General features: G+C 42.1%; 1 protein-coding gene across 10 annotated transcripts in view; it reads right to left on the bottom strand.

Annotated features, from left to right (window-relative positions):
* Positions 1 to 1,962: 1,962 nt before the first annotated feature.
* Positions 1,963 to 22,175, bottom strand: part of ubr4 (ubiquitin protein ligase E3 component n-recognin 4) — a 40,435-nt gene continuing 20,222 nt past the window's right edge. For 5 of the 10 annotated variants that reach the window (XM_029834013.1, XM_029834014.1, XM_029834010.1 and 2 more), the window contains 60 exons: positions 21,830 to 21,993; positions 21,459 to 21,675; positions 20,993 to 21,209; positions 20,517 to 20,549; positions 20,183 to 20,246; positions 19,940 to 20,074; positions 19,570 to 19,744; positions 19,196 to 19,327; positions 18,890 to 19,011; positions 18,427 to 18,538; positions 18,168 to 18,295; positions 17,902 to 18,079; positions 17,624 to 17,728; positions 17,118 to 17,273; positions 16,626 to 16,794; positions 16,305 to 16,509; positions 16,105 to 16,218; positions 15,449 to 15,658; positions 15,207 to 15,356; positions 14,891 to 15,118; positions 14,655 to 14,733; positions 14,298 to 14,534; positions 13,976 to 14,144; positions 13,714 to 13,858; positions 13,378 to 13,463; positions 13,202 to 13,289; positions 12,816 to 13,009; positions 12,456 to 12,695; positions 12,228 to 12,366; positions 11,976 to 12,101; positions 11,693 to 11,821; positions 11,261 to 11,607; positions 11,029 to 11,119; positions 10,842 to 10,926; positions 10,239 to 10,366; positions 10,012 to 10,141; positions 9,756 to 9,916; positions 9,521 to 9,630; positions 9,096 to 9,237; positions 8,940 to 9,021; positions 8,583 to 8,756; positions 8,305 to 8,426; positions 8,014 to 8,211; positions 7,854 to 7,934; positions 7,660 to 7,747; positions 7,443 to 7,570; positions 6,790 to 6,897; positions 6,542 to 6,658; positions 6,249 to 6,439; positions 5,933 to 6,106; positions 5,748 to 5,847; positions 5,447 to 5,665; positions 5,225 to 5,338; positions 4,794 to 4,936; positions 4,579 to 4,704; positions 4,295 to 4,489; positions 3,965 to 4,189; positions 3,708 to 3,798; positions 3,363 to 3,525; positions 1,963 to 3,272 (listed from right to left, as the gene is read on the bottom strand). In XM_029834013.1, the coding sequence (XP_029689873.1) occupies positions 3,208 to 3,272; positions 3,363 to 3,525; positions 3,708 to 3,798; positions 3,965 to 4,189; positions 4,295 to 4,489; positions 4,579 to 4,704; positions 4,794 to 4,936; positions 5,225 to 5,338; positions 5,447 to 5,665; positions 5,748 to 5,847; positions 5,933 to 6,106; positions 6,249 to 6,439; positions 6,542 to 6,658; positions 6,790 to 6,897; positions 7,443 to 7,570; positions 7,660 to 7,747; positions 7,854 to 7,934; positions 8,014 to 8,211; positions 8,305 to 8,426; positions 8,583 to 8,756; positions 8,940 to 9,021; positions 9,096 to 9,237; positions 9,521 to 9,630; positions 9,756 to 9,916; positions 10,012 to 10,141; positions 10,239 to 10,366; positions 10,842 to 10,926; positions 11,029 to 11,119; positions 11,261 to 11,607; positions 11,693 to 11,821; positions 11,976 to 12,101; positions 12,228 to 12,366; positions 12,456 to 12,695; positions 12,816 to 13,009; positions 13,202 to 13,289; positions 13,378 to 13,463; positions 13,714 to 13,858; positions 13,976 to 14,144; positions 14,298 to 14,534; positions 14,655 to 14,733; positions 14,891 to 15,118; positions 15,207 to 15,356; positions 15,449 to 15,658; positions 16,105 to 16,218; positions 16,305 to 16,509; positions 16,626 to 16,794; positions 17,118 to 17,273; positions 17,624 to 17,728; positions 17,902 to 18,079; positions 18,168 to 18,295; positions 18,427 to 18,538; positions 18,890 to 19,011; positions 19,196 to 19,327; positions 19,570 to 19,744; positions 19,940 to 20,074; positions 20,183 to 20,246; positions 20,517 to 20,549; positions 20,993 to 21,209; positions 21,459 to 21,675; positions 21,830 to 21,993 (8,744 nt within the window). In that variant the 3' untranslated portion in view covers positions 1,963 to 3,207. The remainder of the gene's footprint in view (positions 3,273 to 3,362; positions 3,526 to 3,707; positions 3,799 to 3,964; positions 4,190 to 4,294; positions 4,490 to 4,578; positions 4,705 to 4,793; positions 4,937 to 5,224; positions 5,339 to 5,446; positions 5,666 to 5,747; positions 5,848 to 5,932; positions 6,107 to 6,248; positions 6,440 to 6,541; positions 6,659 to 6,789; positions 6,898 to 7,442; positions 7,571 to 7,659; positions 7,748 to 7,853; positions 7,935 to 8,013; positions 8,212 to 8,304; positions 8,427 to 8,582; positions 8,757 to 8,939; positions 9,022 to 9,095; positions 9,238 to 9,520; positions 9,631 to 9,755; positions 9,917 to 10,011; positions 10,142 to 10,238; positions 10,367 to 10,841; positions 10,927 to 11,028; positions 11,120 to 11,260; positions 11,608 to 11,692; positions 11,822 to 11,975; positions 12,102 to 12,227; positions 12,367 to 12,455; positions 12,696 to 12,815; positions 13,010 to 13,201; positions 13,290 to 13,377; positions 13,464 to 13,713; positions 13,859 to 13,975; positions 14,145 to 14,297; positions 14,535 to 14,654; positions 14,734 to 14,890; positions 15,119 to 15,206; positions 15,357 to 15,448; positions 15,659 to 16,104; positions 16,219 to 16,304; positions 16,510 to 16,625; positions 16,795 to 17,117; positions 17,274 to 17,623; positions 17,729 to 17,901; positions 18,080 to 18,167; positions 18,296 to 18,426; positions 18,539 to 18,889; positions 19,012 to 19,195; positions 19,328 to 19,569; positions 19,745 to 19,939; positions 20,075 to 20,182; positions 20,247 to 20,516; positions 20,550 to 20,992; positions 21,210 to 21,458; positions 21,676 to 21,829; positions 21,994 to 22,175) is intronic. The other 5 variants (XM_011602405.2, XM_029834012.1, XM_029834007.1 and 2 more) reach the window with 4 other exon arrangements.

Raw genomic sequence — 22,175 nt, forward strand, 5'->3', positions numbered from 1 at the left:
AAGTTAAATAAGTGCTAATGTCTGTGTGAACCTTTAAGGCCGAGTTACTCGGTGGAAACTTTATAGAACAGATTACCTTAAAAAGACTAATCACATTTTACAATCAAAGAAGATTAAAACTAAAAAATGCTGCCGTCTCTAACAAAATAAACTACGCCAAACAATCGTATTGACTGCTGTTATCAATGTGCCTGAGACCTGATTATGACCCAGAGGTCAAATACGGGAGCTCGGCCGGCGAACGCCCACCTTCCTGTGAAAGTGACATACTTTCCCTCCACGTTCCCACCACATATCACTGCCAGTCCCGGCAACAATCAGCATTGTGGAGCATCCGCAGAGAAGAGGGGCCCCTCCTCCCTGTTTGTTTGGGTTGGGGGGGGGTGGTCGTTGTACCCCATGAATTCTGCTAATTCATCCACATCCTATTGTCATAACACGGCTGTGCGATTGGTCAAACACCCTGAGAACCTGCATCACATTACTGATGTTGGGAAAGTTGACGCGGGTATATAAAGGAGGGACGTCTGGGTAAAATCATAACTCCCCAACACCTCTTAAAGAGATCTGGACACGCCGGGCTTTGGGTCTACGATGAGGGATCAGCAAACAACGTAAGTTTGGACTTGGGCTTTTCCTGGAACCTCTTTGTCATCCTACAACTATCGATGTGTTTAGGTTTCGTGGGATTTTTCAGGCTTACGACTGGTTGACCCTTTGAACCCCTGCTTTAATCTTCTATTTGTGCTTGTTTCTGCTCAGCATGGGCAAGGTGATGGTTCTGGAGAGGAAGTGTGCAGACAGGGCAGTGAAGCTCCGCTCGGCACTGGAGGTGCAGCTCAGCGGCGGCGTTTCCACCTCTGACGTGTGGGACAGGACGGTTTCCTTCTTCGCTGTCAAGAAGGCCATAATTTTCCACAACGGCTACAGCAAATCCTCCAGAGAGGCCTTGCGGCTGTTCCCTTCGGCTGCCGACGACGTTCTGCCTCTGTGCTGACCCGAGGGGAGACCTGCGAGACTGTTTCAGGAAATTCCTGAACCCGGAAGGGGGAGCCGTCTCCCACTGAATCAGATTTGACTGGTCCGGAAGTGAAGCAGCATCAGTGATCACTGGAGGTGATCGTGTGTGGATAAACGAGTCAAAGCCATATTCCTTTGTTTAAAGGGGAAATATTGTATGCTAATGCATACTGTCTCATGGGATGTTCAACTGACAACATTCTGATGGTTCTGTTGGATTGTGAAAAGCCATATGTTAAATGTGCAATATGTGCTTTTATGTGCAAGCTGGAAATAAAATGTTTACATATCATTGAGAATCGGAGTGACTTTCTGACAACTCTGCTGGGTTTGTGCAGATGAGACGGGTGAAGGCAGCCATTGCCTTGATCAGTGTCGCCCCCTCGTGGTTTAGAAACGAACTACTTTCCACATTATTTGGAGATATTTTGCTGCTTTTTTCCACACAAAATGGATTTTTAAAAAAATATTCGAACAGATTTTTATCCATATTGGTTTCGAAATGTTAAAATTAGGAAACGTTTTATTCAGTAGACAGAGCTGCTACATGTGGAGAGAGATTTTTTGGCTGGACAACACATAAAATTAACCTTTTAAGCCTCCATGGAAATCCTAAACTTCTACCTGAACACACCATCACCTCTGTGAAACATGGCGGTGGCAAAGTACCGTATGTGGACGTTTCACAACAAACTATAACAAAGCACGAAACATTTAATATTTCTCTTCTATTTAATGTTACGTACACATCCTGCAACATGTTCCCAATAAAGTCACTTGTATTGCCCATTATCCTTAATATTGCTACTATTATAATTAAAGTTGCTGTTTTGGCTTTAATATGGCTGAAATTGTGGCATCAAGGCGTTTCCTCTTCAGTTTCTCTCAGAAAGGAACGCGTTGCATCTCATGTTGAGCAGCTGGAACAGAAGGTCACCACCGTTTGGAGTAGTTACTGCTTTATTAATCACAGACTCGATTCAGAAAGCAGACATTCAGCAACAGATGAACATTGTAGCAGCAGGAGGCGATAATACAATAATGGGTGAAATCCAGACCATGCATTCAGCTCCAGTCGTTTAAACTCGCTGCGGTGGAACAGGATAAAAGTGGCTTTAGGGGTTTTCAAAAAGTCACAAGTGTCGCCAGGAATTATGGGAGAAATCTTTGATACCTAGAAATAAAAGAATAAAGAGGCTGAGAAAGAAAGAAAGAAAAACTATGGTGTAAAAAAGAAAAAGGTGAAGCATATAATGTAGATTATTATTATTGACTGATGTTTCACTGTCAGATGGACTTCACGCGTCCAAAGGTTCCCTTTGTGACAAAGCCAGACCTTAATAAAAAAAACAAAAAACACTTTTTATTCTTTAACTTTATTTGACCCATTTTTTCTTTGCCGTTGATAAAAGAAACATTACACAAACACACAAACCAAAAAAACCCCAAACTTATTTTCATGTTCATCACTCAAATTCCAGTTAGAACCTAAGAACCATGGAAACGGGTCAGCATGAATCACAGGAAAAGGACAGCCCAACTCCGACAATCAAATCTCCTGGAATCTTAAAAAGTCCTGAAGCCCAAAACAACTTAAACCAAAAACAAACAAAAACAGGGAAGAAAGATAAAATCAAATGCCACTCGTAACACATGGTGCATCAAATCCAAAAACATTTCACTTACTTTCACATTTGACCCCAGACTAGGAGCCAGATGGGGTCGTTTAAAAAACCCATTTCCACCCTAAAACTGCTTTCATTCTATTCATCCCCTACGCTGGATTCCCTTGAGCTGTCCTCTGGGACAAGAGTGAAGTCTTTAAAGTGGGAAATGTCTCGAAGCAGAAAAACAAAGCTAGACCAAAATAAACTCAAGTCTTGGGCAGGCTGCTGGGAACTGTCCCCCTCACTCTTAAATGCGATTTATTTTTATTTTTTTTGTGTGTTTAAATGTTACAAAGGTGTTGACCAGACGTGGATGTTTTTAAACTACACACCGTTTCTGCTTTTGGTTAAATCTAAGATGACGTATGGGGAAGGGGGGGGGTGAGGAAGAGTCATGGTACCGGTATGTTGTGTCTCAGCGTGTTTGCGTGTGTCTCTTTTCTGTTGGTAATTGACTCAGCGTTTTTCTTTTCGCGGGGCGGTTCCCCCTCAGGTGGGGCGTGATTCGAGGGGTTTCCCGTCAGGGCAAAGAGTTCAACAAATCCTGGAGGAAGATGTCTGGGTCTGGGATTTCAGAGAGGAGACCTAGAAAACAATCAAACAACATTATGACCTGGACCGAACGGGCCCCCGTTGCCCTGAGACTCCGCTGACGGGCTGCGTTTGCAGACTGACCTACGACGTCGAAGATCTCCGACAAGGACTCAGCAGGCATGAGTTCGTCCTGGAAGGCCCTGAGAACGCGCTCGGAGGCCTCGTAGATCGGCATGTCGTTGTGACGGATATATTCTGCCAGTGAGAAGGACCAGCCCCCCTCTGTGTTGCTTGTAGGTACTTTCTGTAGGTCACAAAAATGGCAAGAATAGAAGAAAAGAATAAACTTTATCTGTCTTCATACAGGATTCTCCTGTAAAGGCCAGATGGAGGGACGACCTGAATAGCTAGCGGCTGTTAAAACGCATCTTTAAAAATGCTGAAGAGGTAGAGAATCGGCAGGGTAGCAGTGAAACAGACACTCACCCTGAACATGTCATAGACCAGATCCACCAGGCCCCAGAAGAGGAGAGGGGAGCGATAGACCGCGTACTCCTTTGGTGTTTTATCTGTGAGTCTGAGGGGAGGAAGCACAGAGATGGCTGAAATATGATCTCCACTTCTGTTGCATTGAAAATCAGCGGAGCAGCTGACACTTTCCCAACAAGCTAATATAGATCTATTTTGGACAAAGTTTTGTATCTTTAATAAAAAAAAAAAAGGAAAGAAGGGTATTTTCTTACTTGTTGGTGGAAACTGCTGAGACCTTGCGGGTGTGTGCGGTGACCAAGAGCCTCCGCAGGAAGTACAAGCGTGAGGTCCTCCAGCGTTCGGGCGGCATGATGTGCATGGCCAGGATGGTGAAATAGTGGGGTCCGTCAACATCATATGAGCTCTCCACCCATTTCTCACATGGCTGCTCCTGGAAACTCTGCAGGTTCTTTTCCTCGCGGGATGTCGCCCTTGTACTGTCAGAGGTGGTGATCAAGCATTAGCCAACTTTAGGTTTTCTAGACGTGAAGAGTCGTCTCATTTTACACATCAAGGAGTAAATCCATCAGGAGGGGACGTACGTGTTGAGGACATAAAGCACAGTGTGAATGATGTAGGGAATGAGGTGTATGTTGCTCTCCCGTCCTCCTCCTCCAGTATCCACGCTGAATGATTGTTCAGTAGCAAAGCGGAGGAACAGCAGTTTGGTGTCGTGGATGTTGAGTTGGTAGGTGGGCTCCCGCTGGCCGGTGCACTCCTGTAGATATGTGTTGTGCCTGTGGATGAGCCAGAAAGGAGGTTAGTAATGAACGTGACACAGAGCCAAGTTCACGCGCGTGCATGTCTGTACTCTTTAGGACCTTACCTTGCTAAGCATGTAGCAAAAGCCGATTCTGGAACGTGCGGCCCCCAGACGGGAAGCAGCCCATTGCACTTGGTATTTGCATTCTGGAGCAAAGCGCTGTCCCATTCCTCTCGCCCTCGAGCCAGCCTGCCAACGGAACGCACAAAGATGGGCGGGAATGCCAAACGAACACGGCCGCTTATATGAAGCTCTGAAGGGCGTCTGAAGGAGGCTACCTGACAGCAGCCAGGTGGCAGTCGTAATGGACAATGTTAAAGTGCGACACAGTGCTGTAGCCCTGCTGCTTCCGGGGCTTGTTTTCGAAGTCCTCCAGGAACACTCGCTTTGTGAAGGTGTAAATACCCAAGGTTTTGGAAGGCTGGACCAAGACAAATAAACAGATGATAAATGAAAGCACAGGCAACTGGGCCAGAACACAGTGGTATCTAAAGCTCGTGACGTCACAGCTGCAAAATCACTTTATCAGACTTGCACATATTTCCCCTGTGCTCCTCAGATCTGCTGCTTTGTGTCTAGTCTCTTCAACACTTAAAAGAAACTTGAGTGACCGACTGAAATACTCTCCGTCCCTTCAGCTCCACTCTCTGTAATTCAACATGAATGTGGTGCTTTGACACCGTCTGGTAGTTCTGGATGGGGAGGGTACCTGGAACTTGTAGCCCTCTCTACAGATGCAGCAGGTTAAGCCCGGTTCCTCTATCAGATCCTCCATTTGCTTCAACAGTGAAGTCTTGGTCACCACCTGACCCTTTTCATTGGTCTGAAAAGCAAAAGCAGACGTCCCATATCACACAAAAATGACACTAGGTGGAGGCCAATACTTTTCTTTTTTTCTCCAGTAAATACGGGTAAAGGATTGGACGACTACCGTCATGCCCAGTGTTCCCAGCGCCTTCTGTCGCATGGCCATAGCCATCCTCTTCTTCTCTGCTCTGGTCTCCCGGCGGGCTGCTTCGATCTTGAGGTTTACCTCACTGTGTTCCCTCAGTGCCTCCAGAAGGTTCTCGGCCAGGGTTCCTATTCCTTCATCGCTGGATACCTGCTCCAGCTTGTGCAAGTTGGTGATGGAGTCGGTGCCTATGAGCACCTGTGAGGCCGAGAACATGTGCTGTTGCTCCTTCATACGTAGGTCAAGGCCGCGCTGGAGTTTTTGATTAGATATTTGGTACCTGTGTGGGGGGATGCTGGGTAGCCAAACCACGCAGCAGTCGGAGAATGAAGGGGAGAGCTGGTCTGGAAAGGAACTTCTTCCAGATGTCTGCATCCAGACTGAAAGACGTGGAGCCCATATTTAATGAAAACAGAGGCAGGAGAATGTTACTTCAGGTTGGAACAAAGCGGTAAGAAGACCTACTTTTTGGCATTTGGGATATGTTTCTTCATGTAGTCCAGAGCACTCTGAGTGATGCCTTTCTGGAGAATTAGATCTTTCAGCTGGTGGCCGTTGCTGTTATTTTTGATACCAGCAGCGATTTTACAGAAGCAGTCCAGGAACACTTTGTCATCGGCACTGTGCTCTTCATCATACCTTGGAAAACAAAGTCAGCTTTAAAATACACAAAATCAGAAAAATGATACTTCTAGTAAAGCCCAAAATCCTTTGAACTATTACTGAGACAACACCCAGCACATGTGGGATTATTTGAAAAGCAAAGCTAAAAGATGCCCACTTGTCAAAGCTACAACAGGGTTTGAATCGTTCCACCAAAATCCTCATCTTCTCCAGTTCACCGAAGGACAGGTAAGGGATGATGCGCAGGAGACCCTGCAGCACGCTGGGGTTGGAACGCACAAACGGGGTGTTAATCTGGTCCAGCAGCATGACCAGCTGGTCCTTGTCTCCTGTCAAGAGGAGATTACCCTGCAAAACAACAGCCATCAAACAGCAGTTACACCATTAGTTCCCATGAACATTCTGACAGACCAGACAATCATTTGGAGGTCTTCAATTTTAGAAAGATACCTTGTCCTCAGAAATCTCTGCGTTTGCTTCGTCCAGGATGATTTCCATGATGCTGAGAACTTGCTCGGCTATGGAGGCCCCACCGCTGTCCTTGCTCTCCTGTTCGGCCAGTAACGCCTGACCAAAACACAGCACTGAGCATGAGCTTTTACCAAGATTTAAAGGAAAGAATCGAATGATAAAATACAGATTCCATCGTCTGCAACAGCATCTTCCCCATTGATGTTCACAGCCAACGAAGCGCTCACCAGGTTCAGCGTTCCCAGCATGACGTTCAGCGTGTTCATCTCTGGTCTGACCAGCTGCTGCCTGTTGATCTTCACCTTCACACAATAACTAAATAACTTCAGCAAAACCTGCGATTGGGAGACATAAAATCAGGTTTTGTCATCTTAAGTGCAGAAAAATCCAAGAACACAAAGCAAGATTAAGGTAGTTTAAAGCAATTAGATTAAAGCAAGATTATAAAGCAGCCTTAAAACACCATCAGTGAAATTAGGAGCAACAAAACTAACAGGTTTGACCCTCCACATTCAGGGCACCTCACTTTTTTGATAATTAAAAGCAAAGATAAGTATCTTAATAAAGAAAAAAAAGAGTTTAAAATATGGCACCTTTAAAGGGCTATCTGGCAGAAGTTGAAGTTTGAGGAGATTAATATCACTGTGGATAAACTGCCTACAGACCAACTTTAAACTAACTTCAGTAAAATGATAGAAATCTTGCACTTGCTGCTTTTCCTGTTTCACAATCTCAACAACATTCAGATAAGTGGTTTGATAGCAGACTAGATATGGTTTCATCTTCAAAAATATTTATATCTGCTTCCTGTTATGTGTGAGACAGCTTAATTGATCTTAACATGCATCACTGAAACTGAATGTGAGATTATTTTTCTTACAGTGAGAAGATGTCTTCCTTGTTTAAAATCTTTTATTCCAGACAGCCGGTTGAGCATACACTCCAGTCCTCCACATTGTGCCATGACACCAGCCATTTTGTACACCTCTTCATCATCCTCCTCCTCATCTGTAAGAAGAGAAGGTGAAGTGATATTTTTCTCTTCTGTTGTCCTGAACAAAGACAGCAAATCTGGAGTGAACGAAAAAAGAGCTAACCTGTGGTTGAGTCCAGAGACTCTATGAATTCCTCAGTGGCATCTCCCAGCAGCCCTCTCATTCGATAAATAATTCTCATTGGCTCCCCCTTTGAAGGCACAAACGACAACTGGCTTCATTCCTCACAGGTATAAAACTGAAGGCATTCCACAGCTGCTAATAAAAGACTGAATCAAAGTCACAAAGAGCCGCACCTCATTTGTAGGACACCACACCTTCTTGTAGACCTCTGCCACTGACAGATCCAAACTAATGATTTTGTTGTTGACCAGAAGCTAAGGGAAAAATAAACTTCATTTAATACTGGACAAGCAGTGTGTGTGTGTGTGTGTGTGTTTAACATTAACATTTTACCTCCATGCCACTGTCATCTTCAAGCAGTGCCACCAGATCACAGTCTTGGCAGATCTTGTTTTTGACGTCCCTCATGAGCGGGCCAATGCCGGGCTCGTTGCTGCTGTAGGGATTTCCTGGCATGCGACCCTGCAGGAAGTCTTCTTGCTGAGGATCTTTTTCCAAGGTCACAAAAAACTCTGTCACTTCATTCTCCTCCTACGGACATGGGAGCATACAGGAAAAATGAGGTGATGACAAACTCAAAATGTAACATAATGTACCTAAATCATCAGGTGCAAAGTTACTCACGGGGTAAATGATGCTGCAAAGCCTCTCAAAAATGAAGACGGGCGTTCTGTAGTCATCCAGGTTGTATCTCTTTGCAGTCTCTATACACACTGCCATGAAGGCTTTGGTTTCTGACTCAGTGCCTAGGATAAAGTTACAATGTTAATATACTTCTATTTGAGGGCTTTTCCTTTCTAACAACAAAATATAAGCAGAATCAAAGTTTTTCTGTTACGTTTCAAATGAAAGAGAATGACATCAAGGAAAACAGAAGCATGGGACACTGAGATGGAGCAGACCTGTTGTCATGTCTTCCAGCATCTCCAGCAGCATGTCCTGGGTTTCATCAATCAGCTTAGTGCGCTGCACTACCAGTTTCCTCAGGCACAGGTAGCCGTTGAGCACCGTGCCGACCAACCTGCTTTTGAAATGTCGCTTGATGGACTCCACCTCCACAAAAGAAGACAGCAATCCTGTGGTGCACCAAACACACAACTTTACGCGCTCAAAAAAAAGTCAAAAATAAGCATTAGTTGTTGCACAAACAATAATGTGATTTGACTTTGACACTGAAGGTTTCACTTAGATCCAACAGCTCCATAAGTGTCGCATTTAATATTGTTGAGTCATAGGAAACAGGAACGCAATGGCCGTACCAGTCAGACTCTTGAGGGCATAACCCTGCTGCAGGTCTGTACTTAGGGTTGCCTCCTCCAGAGCAAGCAGATTGGCTATTTCCTGAACAGAGAATCAAATACAAATTCAATTATTTGCCCCTTTTCACCTACACTATTTAATTTCAGGGCTATTACCTTGGTGATCAGGTTGCCAATGTAGGGCAGGACACCGCGGGCTGCCAGGTAAACCTTCCAATGTGTTGGTTTGATCAGCTTCTGGTACAGACCAAGGTATTCCACTGCACACTCTCCAGCCACGCTCAGCTCGTCCAGGTAACTGTCAGACACACAGAAGCCAACTTTGGTCCTGACTTGCTCATCAAACCACCTCTAAAAGGTATCGCCACATATTTTCCTGGCAGCTTGTCTTTCACTCTTTAGCTATGCTATTTGTCAGTACAGAACAGACATCAACAAAAAGGCACGTTATTTTATTGGCCTTTTTTAAATTGTCCATTTATAATCTTGCACATGGCTGTGACATTGACAGATTACACAAACTACAAAGCCCACTGCAGAAAACAGTAAATATTAGAACGTTGCTTCAACTAGATTCTCACCTGGTCAGCAGATCCAGAACTTGCTGTTTTCGGCTGGGGAATGTGGTGAGTGCTTCCACAATTGTGCACGCCGCCTGTCTGGCTGCCTGAGTGGCTGGTGTGAAAAGGACCTACAACAAAAAAAGTTGATTCAGTTTACTCATTTCAAACTAATTTAACAATGGACTAAGGACGCAAACTGAAGAACTGTGATTCTGTACTAACTGAAAATATATTAATTCTTTCGATTTTGTACCTGTCGCAGCCAGTTGTTGTGGCTGAGTTTGAGCAGGCGAGGGAAGAGGACTTCACCTTTTCTCGACCTCATAAACTGCTTCCACTTCCACACGTACTTCTCCAACAGATACTGCTTACGCAACTCAGCCTTCCCCTGAGGCTTTGTTGCACCCTCCTGAACTGTGGTAAGAAAATAGTAACGTTCTTTATCATGCAGGTCATGCAGTCAAGCCTTCTGTATTGATATGATGTGGGTTTCTTTTGGCGGTGCTTGCCTCTCGCAGGAAGACACTTTTTCCAGGCCTCATATGATGCTTTAGGGTCTTTCTTAAGCCAAAGTTGGGCCTGGGCATGGATTTCATTACTGTAGGGCCTCACGGTGGTCAGAGATTCAATTGCAGCATCCTATAAACAAGGACAAAAAAGGACAAGCTCTGTTTTTGTCTTGTTTAGACATTAACTTTTGTTTTAGAGTAACTTTACGACATGTTAATCCGTGTACCTTGTTTTTCTTGCTGGTGGGAGCGGGAGGCTTGATCAACTTTTGAAGAATTCTCAGACACATGAGTGTGATGTTTTCCACCACAACGGGTGTCTTTATATTCACAGACATTAGGAACAGTGTGAGGGCTGCAACCATGAAAAAGGGCAAAATTAGGTGCATCTTTCACATTAATAATTAGATACATACACATGATATGTAGTATTCACTGTGCCACTATTAGTTAAACTGTTATTACAGTTAAAGCTTGAAAATTGAATATATCTTTACTGAAATTATTTCAAATTAAAAGTTTCATGTAAATTGTATTTTGTAAATTGATTAATATGTGGCTATATTACAAGCATAAATATAAAAGACCAGACAAAACTGAAATTAACATTTGATGTAAGCTAGCATAAAGAAATCTTTGTTATCACTCTTTTGCAGCTCTCAAGCATGTACAAATGTAATTGCTATTGGTGTCTTTTTTGGTATTTTTCCTCCAAAAAGAACCAGCTAATAATGTTTTTATTAGCTGACAGTGTGGCACAGATCAAAATTACATGAACATTTAACATCAAAGAAAATCTGAAATGTATGAGATTAAGAACAAATGCTTACCACAACTTAACCGTAGCTCCCAGCATCCTCCCTCTTTTGATATGGAGTCAGTCAACAGTAGCATCTCATACTGCAGATTACTAACCTGTTGTAAAACAAGGACAACATTTTCACAAAATGAGACTCAAAGGTAAATTTTTGCTCTAAACTGTACTGTAAATCGTTGGTAGGACATATGTAGGCATACCAGGTCGGGATTGGCCCAGTGGCCTTTCAGGGCAGCGGACACCTTAGCAATAATGAGGTCATTCATCTGCTGAGTGGCCTCTGGATGATCTCTGAAATGGAGGGAATACGGGAATGATATCTTGATTCAGCTGTACTCTAATGAAAATCACTTAAGTGCTTTGACAAAATTCATTCTGTGGATTTATTGTCAACTTTAAAACAACTCCCATTTCAGCTGAGGGAAAACCGACCTGGTAAGGAGGCAGATTAGCTGGCGGACCTCTTCTCTCATGGCTGCCGTACCTCGCCGTAAATTATACTCAAACAGCTCTCGGATGAGGCCCTGGTGGACCAAGATCTGCCTGAGAGCTGGGTTGGTGGCTAGGGCACGGAGCAGTGTGATGCAGTGACCCGTCACTGCTGAGGCACAGCCATAGCACTTAGTGGAGGAGGTGTGGCCACAGCCCAGCACAGAGAGAGCCCGGTATTGACTGGCTGTGAATGTGGGCTGGTGGCTGCTGCTGCGGGATGACTTGGTAGCAGCCTCTCGCTGCTGCAGATCATATTCCAATAGCTCTTTACGAGACGCAAGCACTTTCTACAAAAAAAAATGGAACTTGGATTACATGCAAAAAAGGGGAAAATAGGATAAGAGGCCCAAAAGAAATATGCAGCTTTCTAACCTGTATTATTTTAGAGAGCTCATCAAACGATGTCTTGCAGTCTCCACTATACTCTTGAGCCAGCTGCTGGATATATCTGTTGACGTTAGCAGAGGATGTACCAAGTCCAGCCCCTGCTCCGGTGTCATCCTACATAAAGGAAACACACACAACACAGTTGCCTGATAATGTTCTTTCTGCACCTTTCAAATGGCAAAATTAGCCAGGACATGCACTACAGGAACCTTGACAATTCTATTTCTGTAAAGATGATCTTTCTTTGTTCATGCTTCTCCAGACAGACCTGTGGTTTCTCTGGTGCCGCTTCATTGACTTTAGCAAGGAGGCTCTCCAGCTGCGGTCGGTGGCCCATTAGTTGGTGGTAGACCCGATCGGCTTTGTCCAACAGAGTATTGATGTTTGTTACAGCCTGTGAATAGAAAAAAACAGTTAACATAACTTTGTAATATATCCAGAGCAAAGTATGTATTAGAAAACACAATTACAAACTTGTAGAACTATTATGTAACAAGAATGTAAAGTCAGTCCTGTTTACCTTTTTCCTGTCTTCTTCATTTTCAATGGGATCCACTGCACAGCAGGGTTTCGCATGCAACATGAAGTCAAACCGTGCATACTTGCAAAAACCACAGGCATTGCACAGGAAGGGGTCTTTTTCATCATAGTTGATGGACCTGAACAAAAATATTAATGAAAAAAAACAAAACAAATTGGTTCCGGTCTTTTTGTTTTCTTACTCCTGCAGAGTAAACCTGAAGCTCACCTGCACTTGTGGCACTGATACACGTTCTCGCCGCAGTTGCCACACACCCCAGGATTAGCTGGCACAGAGGCACTGCAGCGTGGACACTGCAGGGTCTCTGTGGATGCCTGGTAGTTCTCATAAAAGTCAGAGAACTCAATCATTAAGTTGGATGCAACAATGGGTAATGGGAGGTCAATCTTCACTTCCGTTTGTCCTGGTGTCAGCTGAACTTTCTTGGCTTTGTGCCAACGAGCAGGCCTAAAGAGATATTTAAGATGTTTAACACCTTGTGTCTAATAATCTGAGGGTTTAGCAAAATGAACACATGTAGTGGGAAAGGACACAAAGAAAGGCTGAGCATCAAGTGCTGAAACATACTTGTTCTTCAGTTCCACAATAGCCTGTACAGTCCTGTTGTTGTAGTACAGGTTGATGGTTCGAACCATTTTTGTACGTTTGAGGTCACCAATCTTCACTGTGACCTTGCTGATAGTGTGACTGCCAATGAGCTTGACGACCTGCTGAGTTGTGGTGTACCTGGTGTCCACTTTGATGGAGGACAGTTTTATATTCTGTAGGCAAAAAGTTAGAAAATAATAATGGTACACATTCTGTTCAAACTACAGAGCAAAATCTTTCATTTAACTGCAAATGAAACCTTCATAAAATTCTAAGATTATTTGTTTCTATTTCATATATAACTACTCAATTTCCAGTGGCTACATACAGTCATCAATCATTAACAGCAGTTGTATTATACATACTGAAAAGGGGACTTCTGGATTGTTGCACACCAAGCAGGGGTCACTCTCCAGATAAAAGCCATCAAACTCCACTAATCCAGACAGAGTACTGCAGGAGAAAATATTCAATAATAACATGGTTTGGATTGAGTATGCAATTATGTTCTCATTAAAAAGACCAGGCACTTGTGACATACTTGTAAATGTTGGAGTTTGGGTGATTTGTCAGGTTGTGATTCTGAGCCCTTAAGATTTCCACCGCTTTTTGGGAATACTCCTTCAACTGAAACAAAAATAAATCAATAAGCAACATCCCAAAAACACAACATCCCATCTGGTGTTAAGGCATATCAAATCCTGAAAAAAGTAAAGTCATGATATTGGTTTTATTTTTCAACATCACCAAAAGCTACAATTTTGAGTATGTATTTCTAAACCTTTAAACCTATTCTAATAAAACAACACAGTAACCATGACTATCAGAATCAGTATAGCAAAAACCAACCTAAGGCTAAAATGGGTTTCCAACAAACCTTTTTCTCGGTCTGATGGGTTTTGAGGGAGAAGTATCCAAGCAAGTCAACAAACTGGGCAGCTTTACGTCCATATGCAGGCAACTCTGGCCAAATGGCCCAGGTCAATTCCAGCAGTAACTCCTGCTGAGATTTACTGGAGTTCCTACAGACACATTTTCAGACTCATTTTAAGAGGCATTCTTAGATTTGCTTAGTTTTGATCTGTGCGTATTTTAATGATTATTTAACTGCATGCATAAATCCAAATATGTTACTGTACCTATAAATGTGAAGTGCCAAGCAGTGAGCTTGCCAGCGCACAGCAGATGAGTTGGACTCCAGGAGGAAACAACGCAAGAACTGAATGAGGGTTTCCTTGTCTGCAAACTTGTTAAGTTGACAAACCAGAGCCATGCACAGCTGATCCTCCTGGCTGCCAACACCATCACCTGTAGGGAGCAGAAAAGACACAATACAGGAAGTCAGGAGCCATCATGGATGTTGGAAAAATTTCAAAGTGCTGCTTACATTCATAATGAAGCTTTAATTTACTATAGAGGCAAATATAATTGAAAATTAAAAAACATAGATCATTGACTCACCATCTTTGTCTTTCTCTTTGTCCTCCTTTTTGCTCTTTTTACTGGAAGACTTGCTCTGTGAGGTCTGGGATGCTCCCGATTGTCCAGTGCTACCAGAGCCGCCTCCTGAAAATGATGACGAAGCGGAGCTGGCCATCACCTTGCTGCCACAAAGGGCACAGGAGAGCAGTTGCAACAGCACTGGAGAAACACCCTCATCTACCAGGAAACTGACCTGGAGCAGGAAATACAAGACCGCTGGACACACACACACAAAAGGGTCAAGAGCAGAAGCCAACATTATAACGAATGCCCATAAAGATTGTTTTCTGATAGTTTGTTGTTAATAAAACACATCTCAGACTAACTAAAACTTACAATCATCTTTCATGCAGAACTTCTGCCAGTTGACTGTTCTTTGGGTGGCAATTTCTGCACAAGCCTTCAGATGTTCCATCTTCACCATTAGAAAAAAGTTAAAGGACAATGAGTTCAACAGCTGACTAGCACAACAAAACAAAGCAGACTATTAAACATTTGTTCGATCAAGACTGTATTTGTCCGGTCATTTAAAATAATACAAAAGAATCTTTCTTTGAGAAGAGACTACTCACCAGACTGATGAGAGTGTCATATTGCAGGGCTGAGCCAGAGGAAGCAGTGACAACCCCTGACCTTAGGAAGATGCCCTGCTCCTCCAACAGCTTTTTGACACTCCGCACATGGGAATCAAGCGTATGCAGGTCCCGCAGTTGACGATATTTTTCTTTTGAGCCACAGATAAACAGTAACAGCTTTCTGACTTGCCTCCTAACAAATGGTGTCTGTTGAATCATCAAATACTGGGAGAAGAGGAAGAAAAAGCAAGAATTTGTAAGTTTACAGTGTTTAAATAGAAAAATAAAATGGTTTACACACTGTACTTCTTACTTCAGATAAATAATAGAACCAGGAGTGGTCAAAGACAGGAGGTGGGATACGTGGGTTTGTGTCAGCAATCTTCTTAATTTGATATGGAAGCCGGAGAACCATTTCAGTCAACAGCTGCGAGTATGCTTCAAATACATCAGCAGCATGCCCCTAAAACATGAAGATAAAAGTTTACATTAAATCAATATTCTTGACAACTATACATATTTTTAAAGCAAATTATATTTCCTCTCATACAACACCTTGACATATTGGCGCAGGAAGAAAGGACTCATGTCTGGTGGGGAGGTTGCTGTGTGTGGGCGAAGAAGCTGGCTGGTGGCCACAGGCTCCTCTTCACCCTGCTGGCTCTTCCAGAACTCCAGGAGTGATTTGAGTACATGTAGACAATAGTCAATGGCACCAAGGCTAAGCAAGGCTGTTGCTGTGGCATTGGAAATCAATGAAGATGACTGAAAGAGAATAACAGGTGCACTTGACATTTAGTAAAATACATTTATTTGGCACAAAGGCACCTGCTAAGATAAATAGACATTTAAAAAAGAAGTAGTTTTTTTTTTTCTTGACAGTTGCTTCTCTCGTAGAGTCACAGGGAGGGTGCTGGAGTCTGCATATAGATGAAAGCAGGGTATACCCCTGAAGGGTCACCAGTTCACTGAAAGGCCCTATCTGAGCATTTAGGTGCTCAATACCTTGCTCAAGGGTACCTCAGCAGTGGTCTTGCCACCTCTCCTGTTGCCAGCACACCTAACTTTTGGTCATAACCAGGACTTAAACAGGAACCCTCTGCTTTCCAGCCCAGTCCCCTACAAACTACTGCCACCCTAAATCCGTTTTTATTTTTTTAAATAAAAGTAATACAATACACACTTAAATTCCAATGAATTGTTGAACACACCTCTGAAGAGGACTTGGACCCAGACTTGGTACGAGACATAAAGACACTGAGCAGTCTCATTATGACCAGGTGAACTTCATTTATAGAACTACGTTCATTCTTCTTGGACACATCCTATGTGGCAAAAACACACAGTTACATTAGAAAGGAAAAAAAAAGACCAATCCAAGCCTGAATCATTAGAATGAGCAAAGAGATACCTTCTTGTGCATGCCAAGCTCAACAATGAGTAGGGATAGCAGTTCATCTAAGGCACCCTTATCCTTTTCATCCTCACCATCCAGGTCAGAGGTCAACATAAGTATAACCTGCATGTAAGGGATGGCTTGGACTCCACCTACATTGTGGAGCTGAGGAAGGTGCTGGAGCAAGCGCTCCAGTAGCAGAAGACGAACCATGTGAAGCCTAAAAGGCAAAAAAAAATGATGCGGTTTAATATAAATCCCATTTTTCCTTCATGTAGACATAAACTCTCTAGAAAGAAGATAAAGTTAATGTCCTTGCATTTAGTTATGTCTGACCTATTGCTTGTGTGGATGTCTCCCTCATTCTCTGCTTCTCCATCTGAACCTTCTCCTTCCTGCTGGGCTGTGGTGGTGCTGATGGCTCCAGTGCTGGAGCTGATACTGCCAGGCCCTGCAGGGTGGCCCTCCACTGCTGTGTCTCCATATGCACTGCTGCGACCAGACACTACCACCAAAACAAGATGCAAAAATACTTTGTAAAACAAATGACGATGCCACAAATTCATGATCTTGATATGTGTTTCTTTTTAAAATGGGGGAGAAAAAAAAAAGAAAATTATAAATGTGGCTCATAATGAGCGTATTTACATATGCCAAATGTGGGTTACAGTAACATTACAATAATAATTGAGCCTTTTCAGACCTGGACGTCTAGCAGCTTGCATGACAATTTCTCAAAGGGCAGCTTATACTGTAGGTTATTACTTACAAAACAGCCTTTAAAGTAATTGTTTCACTGTGTTTAGTATAATTATTTTGAGCACCCACCACTGTGTTCCCCGGCTACAGAATCGATGGCAGAACCTCCACTCTCTGAGCCCACACTGCCACCATGCTCAGCTGGGGAGGTCCGCAATGTTGAGCCATCAGTTGCAGCTGTGCTGCCCTCATCATCTGATGCTGGGGCTGAAATCATAGCAATAGCTGTAACAGTAAATACACCACTGTCACCTGGCCAGGATACATTTAGGTCATTCTTGTGTACCATCAAAATTTAAAAAGCATGCTGTACATTCAAAACACTGGCATTCATATTTTGTGTAGGTACTACCTACTTGAGTAAACATGGCAAACTGTAAAGAGGATAAACAACCACTGGAATTTTAAAAAAAAATCAAACTAAGCCACAAGATGGTGTACGTACTGTGCATAGCACATTTTAACTATTACAGTGGAAAAATATTAATTGCATGTTTGATGCACTGAATTTTTGACCTTGAAGATATAAAATTCCCAGTTTTAATCACATGCTATCACATTGACGGTTTTGTTACCTGAAGCCGTTGTATCTGAAAGGGTGCCGGCATCCAGGGAAGAGGAGCTTGGAGCCTGCCCAGACAAACCAAGGCTCTGAAGACCAAGAGCACTACTGCTACTGCCTAAAAATGCCCAAACAAACTGGCATGAAGCCCAAAATATCACATCCATGACAAGTGGCATTCAAAATCATTTCTACCCTTCTCATCAGATAAAAACCATTTCCTTACATCACAAAGTTAGTGTTTCACTATCAGAATTGAGGATTAAAAAAAAAAAGTTTCTACTTAGTGACCTTGTTGATCCTGCTGAAGGCTGAGAGCAATTGCTAATTCAACCATTGTTTCATCATCAGCATCAGGAGGGATGTCCAGCATCGGGGGAAAACCTTCTGCTCCCGCCAGCAGGGCTTCAAGAGGAGAAGGATTTCCATTGTTTACATTTTCAGCTGTGTCTAGGACCATTGACTCTGACTGGAAGATAGAAAAAAGATTTTCTACATATTAATACTGCAGCTGTAATGTTAACCAAAACCCTTAAATGTAAACAGTGTTTCCTCACCACCATCTCAAAGTCACCATGATCAACTTCGTTTTGCTCTTGACTCTGTCTAACCTCTTCACTTCCAGTTAGCACTGAAGATTGCATTTTGTCATCTGCATCTTCGTCGTCATCGTCATCCTTATCCCCTGATTAAGAAAAGCAAATCACTCAATTAATTTTTGAGGAATTAAGATTAAGGACCAACACAACGGTCACAAATGAGGCGCAAGCCTTTATGATCTTTACGATCTTCACAATCTTTATGATCTTAACTTACCCATGGGTGTGTTTGAGCGGGGAGGAGATGGAAGGGTTACATGACGCTGTTTATTTCTTGGACGAAGCACTCTGATGAGCGCCTGCTTACAAGCAAAGCTCACAGCTGTGTCCTGAAATTTATTTAAATATAATACAGTTAATACCCCTGTATTAGATGTCCCAAAAATATACTTTATAATTGGACACTAATTGTGTGAGTACCAACATCAACAAATCAGATCAGTTAGCCTGTGTTGCCATGCTTTGTAACTCTTGAATTGTTTTGTCTGTTTTGTCTATATTTTATTCTGTGTCTCCTGTAAAAATGAGCCTCCATGATCATACAGACTGAATTTTCCCATTCCTTGACATCATATGTTACTTACATCACCGTGCTTATTTGAATAGATTGCGGCTCGTTTTTATGCTTTGTTTAAACTCAAAACCCAATGAACCCTAGTGATCAAGTGCATTTCACTTACAGGACACAGCAACATCTGCATGTAGATTTTGGAGGCAGCATTGATGTAATCCAGTTCACATGTGCAGTACGCATGGATGATATCCACCAAGGCATTAACTGTTGCTTCCACATGAGTTAAACCTTCAAAAAGTCATAATATTATTGTCACAATCATTGTTTAAAAATATTTTTTCATTCCGAGCAATATGAGGTCTCTGTACATATTCTCATGCACACAGATATGTGATCTTACAGTGTTTTAATATAGACAAATTGACATTTTTTAAATTTTAGATATATCCATTTTCTCAAAGATTGAACTTACCAGGCAGACAAGCAGGAGCGAGAAAGGCATTCTTTGGTTTTAGGGCATGGAGTTTCCAGAAGTTGTTCATCAGTTGTGTGATGAAATTACAGCTTTCACTGTCAATGTGTTTCTGCCCATCCTCTGTCATTTCTGTGTCAAAAGGGGTTTTAGGTATTTAGTGCCAAAGAATTTTAATTTTTTTAACCAACAACTGTTTTCTGAATACTGCCATATAAAACATGTAAACATAAATTGTTCTTGCTCAAAGGAACATTGGACAAATTACAGCCTCCCAACAACCCCATTATTGTAAAAAGCAGTGGAAGATGGATGGATAAAGCTGTTGTAATAGTAGAAGTAGACAATCCTAAAATTCTTAATGAGATTCTTACCAGAGTCTTGATTAAGAGATTTTAGTTCGGTGAAGTGTACCAAGTTGTTTGGTCTCATAATTGCAATGGAGCGAACGGTGATGACAAGTCTCTGGAAAACGTCAGGGTCCAGCTCCTTGGCCTCACGGCTGCAACTGTTCAGGCACTGCACTGCATTGCTTAGCAATGACTGATCCTGAACACGTGGACAGAAACAGTGTATGTTTCATCAGTCATTCTGAATTAAGGGCAAATTACTTTAATTTTGAATTTAAAAATAGAAATCAAAATAAATATTTGGTAATTTCATCATAAATTGTACAAAGCTTACTGTTTCCTGAACAGAAAAAATATCAGATAAAAATTCCATGCTAAATGGAATGACTTTTACCTTGTGGTTGTGGTATGCATTCCGACTGGTGTGCAGGCTGGCAAGAAGTCCCTTTGTATGCTGCTGCACACCAGTCGGTGTTGGCATGGACAGCAGTAGAGTCGCTAACTCCAGGGCTGCAGTCTTATTCTTTTCCTAGGAAGATTTAATAATATGCAGTCAACACCATTACACGAGTTTTTTTTTTTTTTTTACACAAAGGTTTTTAGGTTTTCATTTCATTAAACTAGGAAATTTGTTTACCTTTTCATTGGAGGAACCAACTGCAAAACAGCTTTCCAAAGCCTCGAGGGAGCTGACCACCAGCCTGAATTTAAAAAAACAAAATCAAAATCAGACTGTTTCCCATTTTCCATCTTAAATAAACCAGACACACTCCAAAAAAATATCATCTCAACCTCCTATGGTCTGTGATCTGCATGCTAAAAATAATATTTAAATGCAAGGGAATCAGAACTAAACTCTGGTGCAAGGGGAAAAAAAGTGCATGGCATGATCCCAGTCTCAAGCATGTACACACAAACTAGCACACAGGCACAAAACCGTACAAACAAGCAGAGAAAGGGCAGTTACTAACCGGTCCAAGGTTGATAAGGACTCAGTTTCACAACTTTTAATTGTTTTTGGAGCAAAAGAAAAAGAATAAAAACAAAGTGTGAGGATCACAGAAAGAAACAAGTGGAATTAAATGATTTAGCTGAACATAAGAGAAGCATGCATAAAGAGATGACAACAAAACAGCCATGCACTACTGCTATGAATCAATAGAGAAGACAAAAGTCTTCAGGACTTCTAATGAGAACCAAAAAGTAATTAGATCTTTTCATTGTCTACTGCTTCTTGATGGGACAAAGGTGTGTTAGACCAAGAAATATATTAATGTGTAGAACTTTTGGGATACAGAAACAGAAATATGTATCAAGTACACAGAATTTAATTTGCCTACAGGTGACTCTAAAAGTACTGGTGTTAAAATTATCTGTGTTCTCACATAGATAGTCTCATTGTGGATGTGGAAAGAGTGATGTGAACTGTGTGTAATGAAGTACAAACCTCTCTATCACGCTGCCACTGGTGGCTGTTGGAGTCACTATGTCTCCATCAGAAGTGCCATTGCTTTGACTGAGGTTAGGACTGCATACGTTGTTAACGGATGCAGAAGAGAAGTCCTCAGGTGGATCTTCTGGCCACCCAAACTGCTCCTTGGTTTTACCATAAATCTTGATGGAATCAAGCATGGTGACACCAGCTGGATCTACAGATGCTCCAACTTAGAATGAACAAGGAGCAGAAAATGCATTACAAGATGATTTTGAACAGTTCAAACCTAAATGTTTATCTTTCATATTTGTATTCTCTGAGAATTGTAAAATTATCGAGGCAAACTTACTTATAAATATTACAGCTTTCAGAAATTATATCACACACAGTAACACAAGTGTAAATTACTATAGTCAAAAACATTTACATGTTCATTAACCTGAATAAATTCTTGACATATGCTCAAAATAGCACTTACTAAAGATAGAGAGTTTCTTGTCAGCCTGAAGGGCTTCCTCTCTGGTGAAAGGAAAGTCGAACCAACGTGCCCTTGTCAGGTTGATCTGCATGGTGCGACCAAAGACCTCCACATATGAAGGTGCCCTCTCAATAGCCTGACTTCCTACTTGCACACGCATGCCTGTCATGACCATCGAACTGTTGTTGTTGACTGCTTCCACAGTGAATCCTCCAGGCTAGGGAAAAATGGAACAAGTATGACTATAAGTAAATTGCTTTAAATTCTATAATGATGTATAATACAAATATATATAAATAGCAACTTGATTTGCATATGCGACATTAGTAATATTTTTGCTATAATTGAATCATTTTGTTAAAGTGTCCTACCTTTGTGTTTGCCACATACATCCCAGTGGAGTTGAGTCTGTGTTTGATCTGCTGTCCATTGTACACCTGCAGCAGGTCATTACCCCCAAACTCTATCTCCGTCAACTGTTGGTTGTGTTCAAAAAAGTCCACTGGGAATGTCACCTGACTCGATGTTCGGGTGGCTGGAATTTAATTACAATTTTAAGATTCCAATGTTTGCAGGATGCATTGCAAAAGTAAGAGAACAGATAATTACAAATGAATCAACATTAGCATTGTTTGCAAAACAAATAAAAATGCAAATGCTATTAAGTGTAATTTATCACTCTCAATTACAATGTACAGTAGGTGTCCATTGCCTTAT

The sequence above is a fragment of the Takifugu rubripes genome, chromosome 3 (assembly GCF_901000725.2).
Source record: "Takifugu rubripes chromosome 3, fTakRub1.2, whole genome shotgun sequence".
NCBI lineage: Eukaryota > Metazoa > Chordata > Actinopteri > Tetraodontiformes > Tetraodontidae > Takifugu > Takifugu rubripes.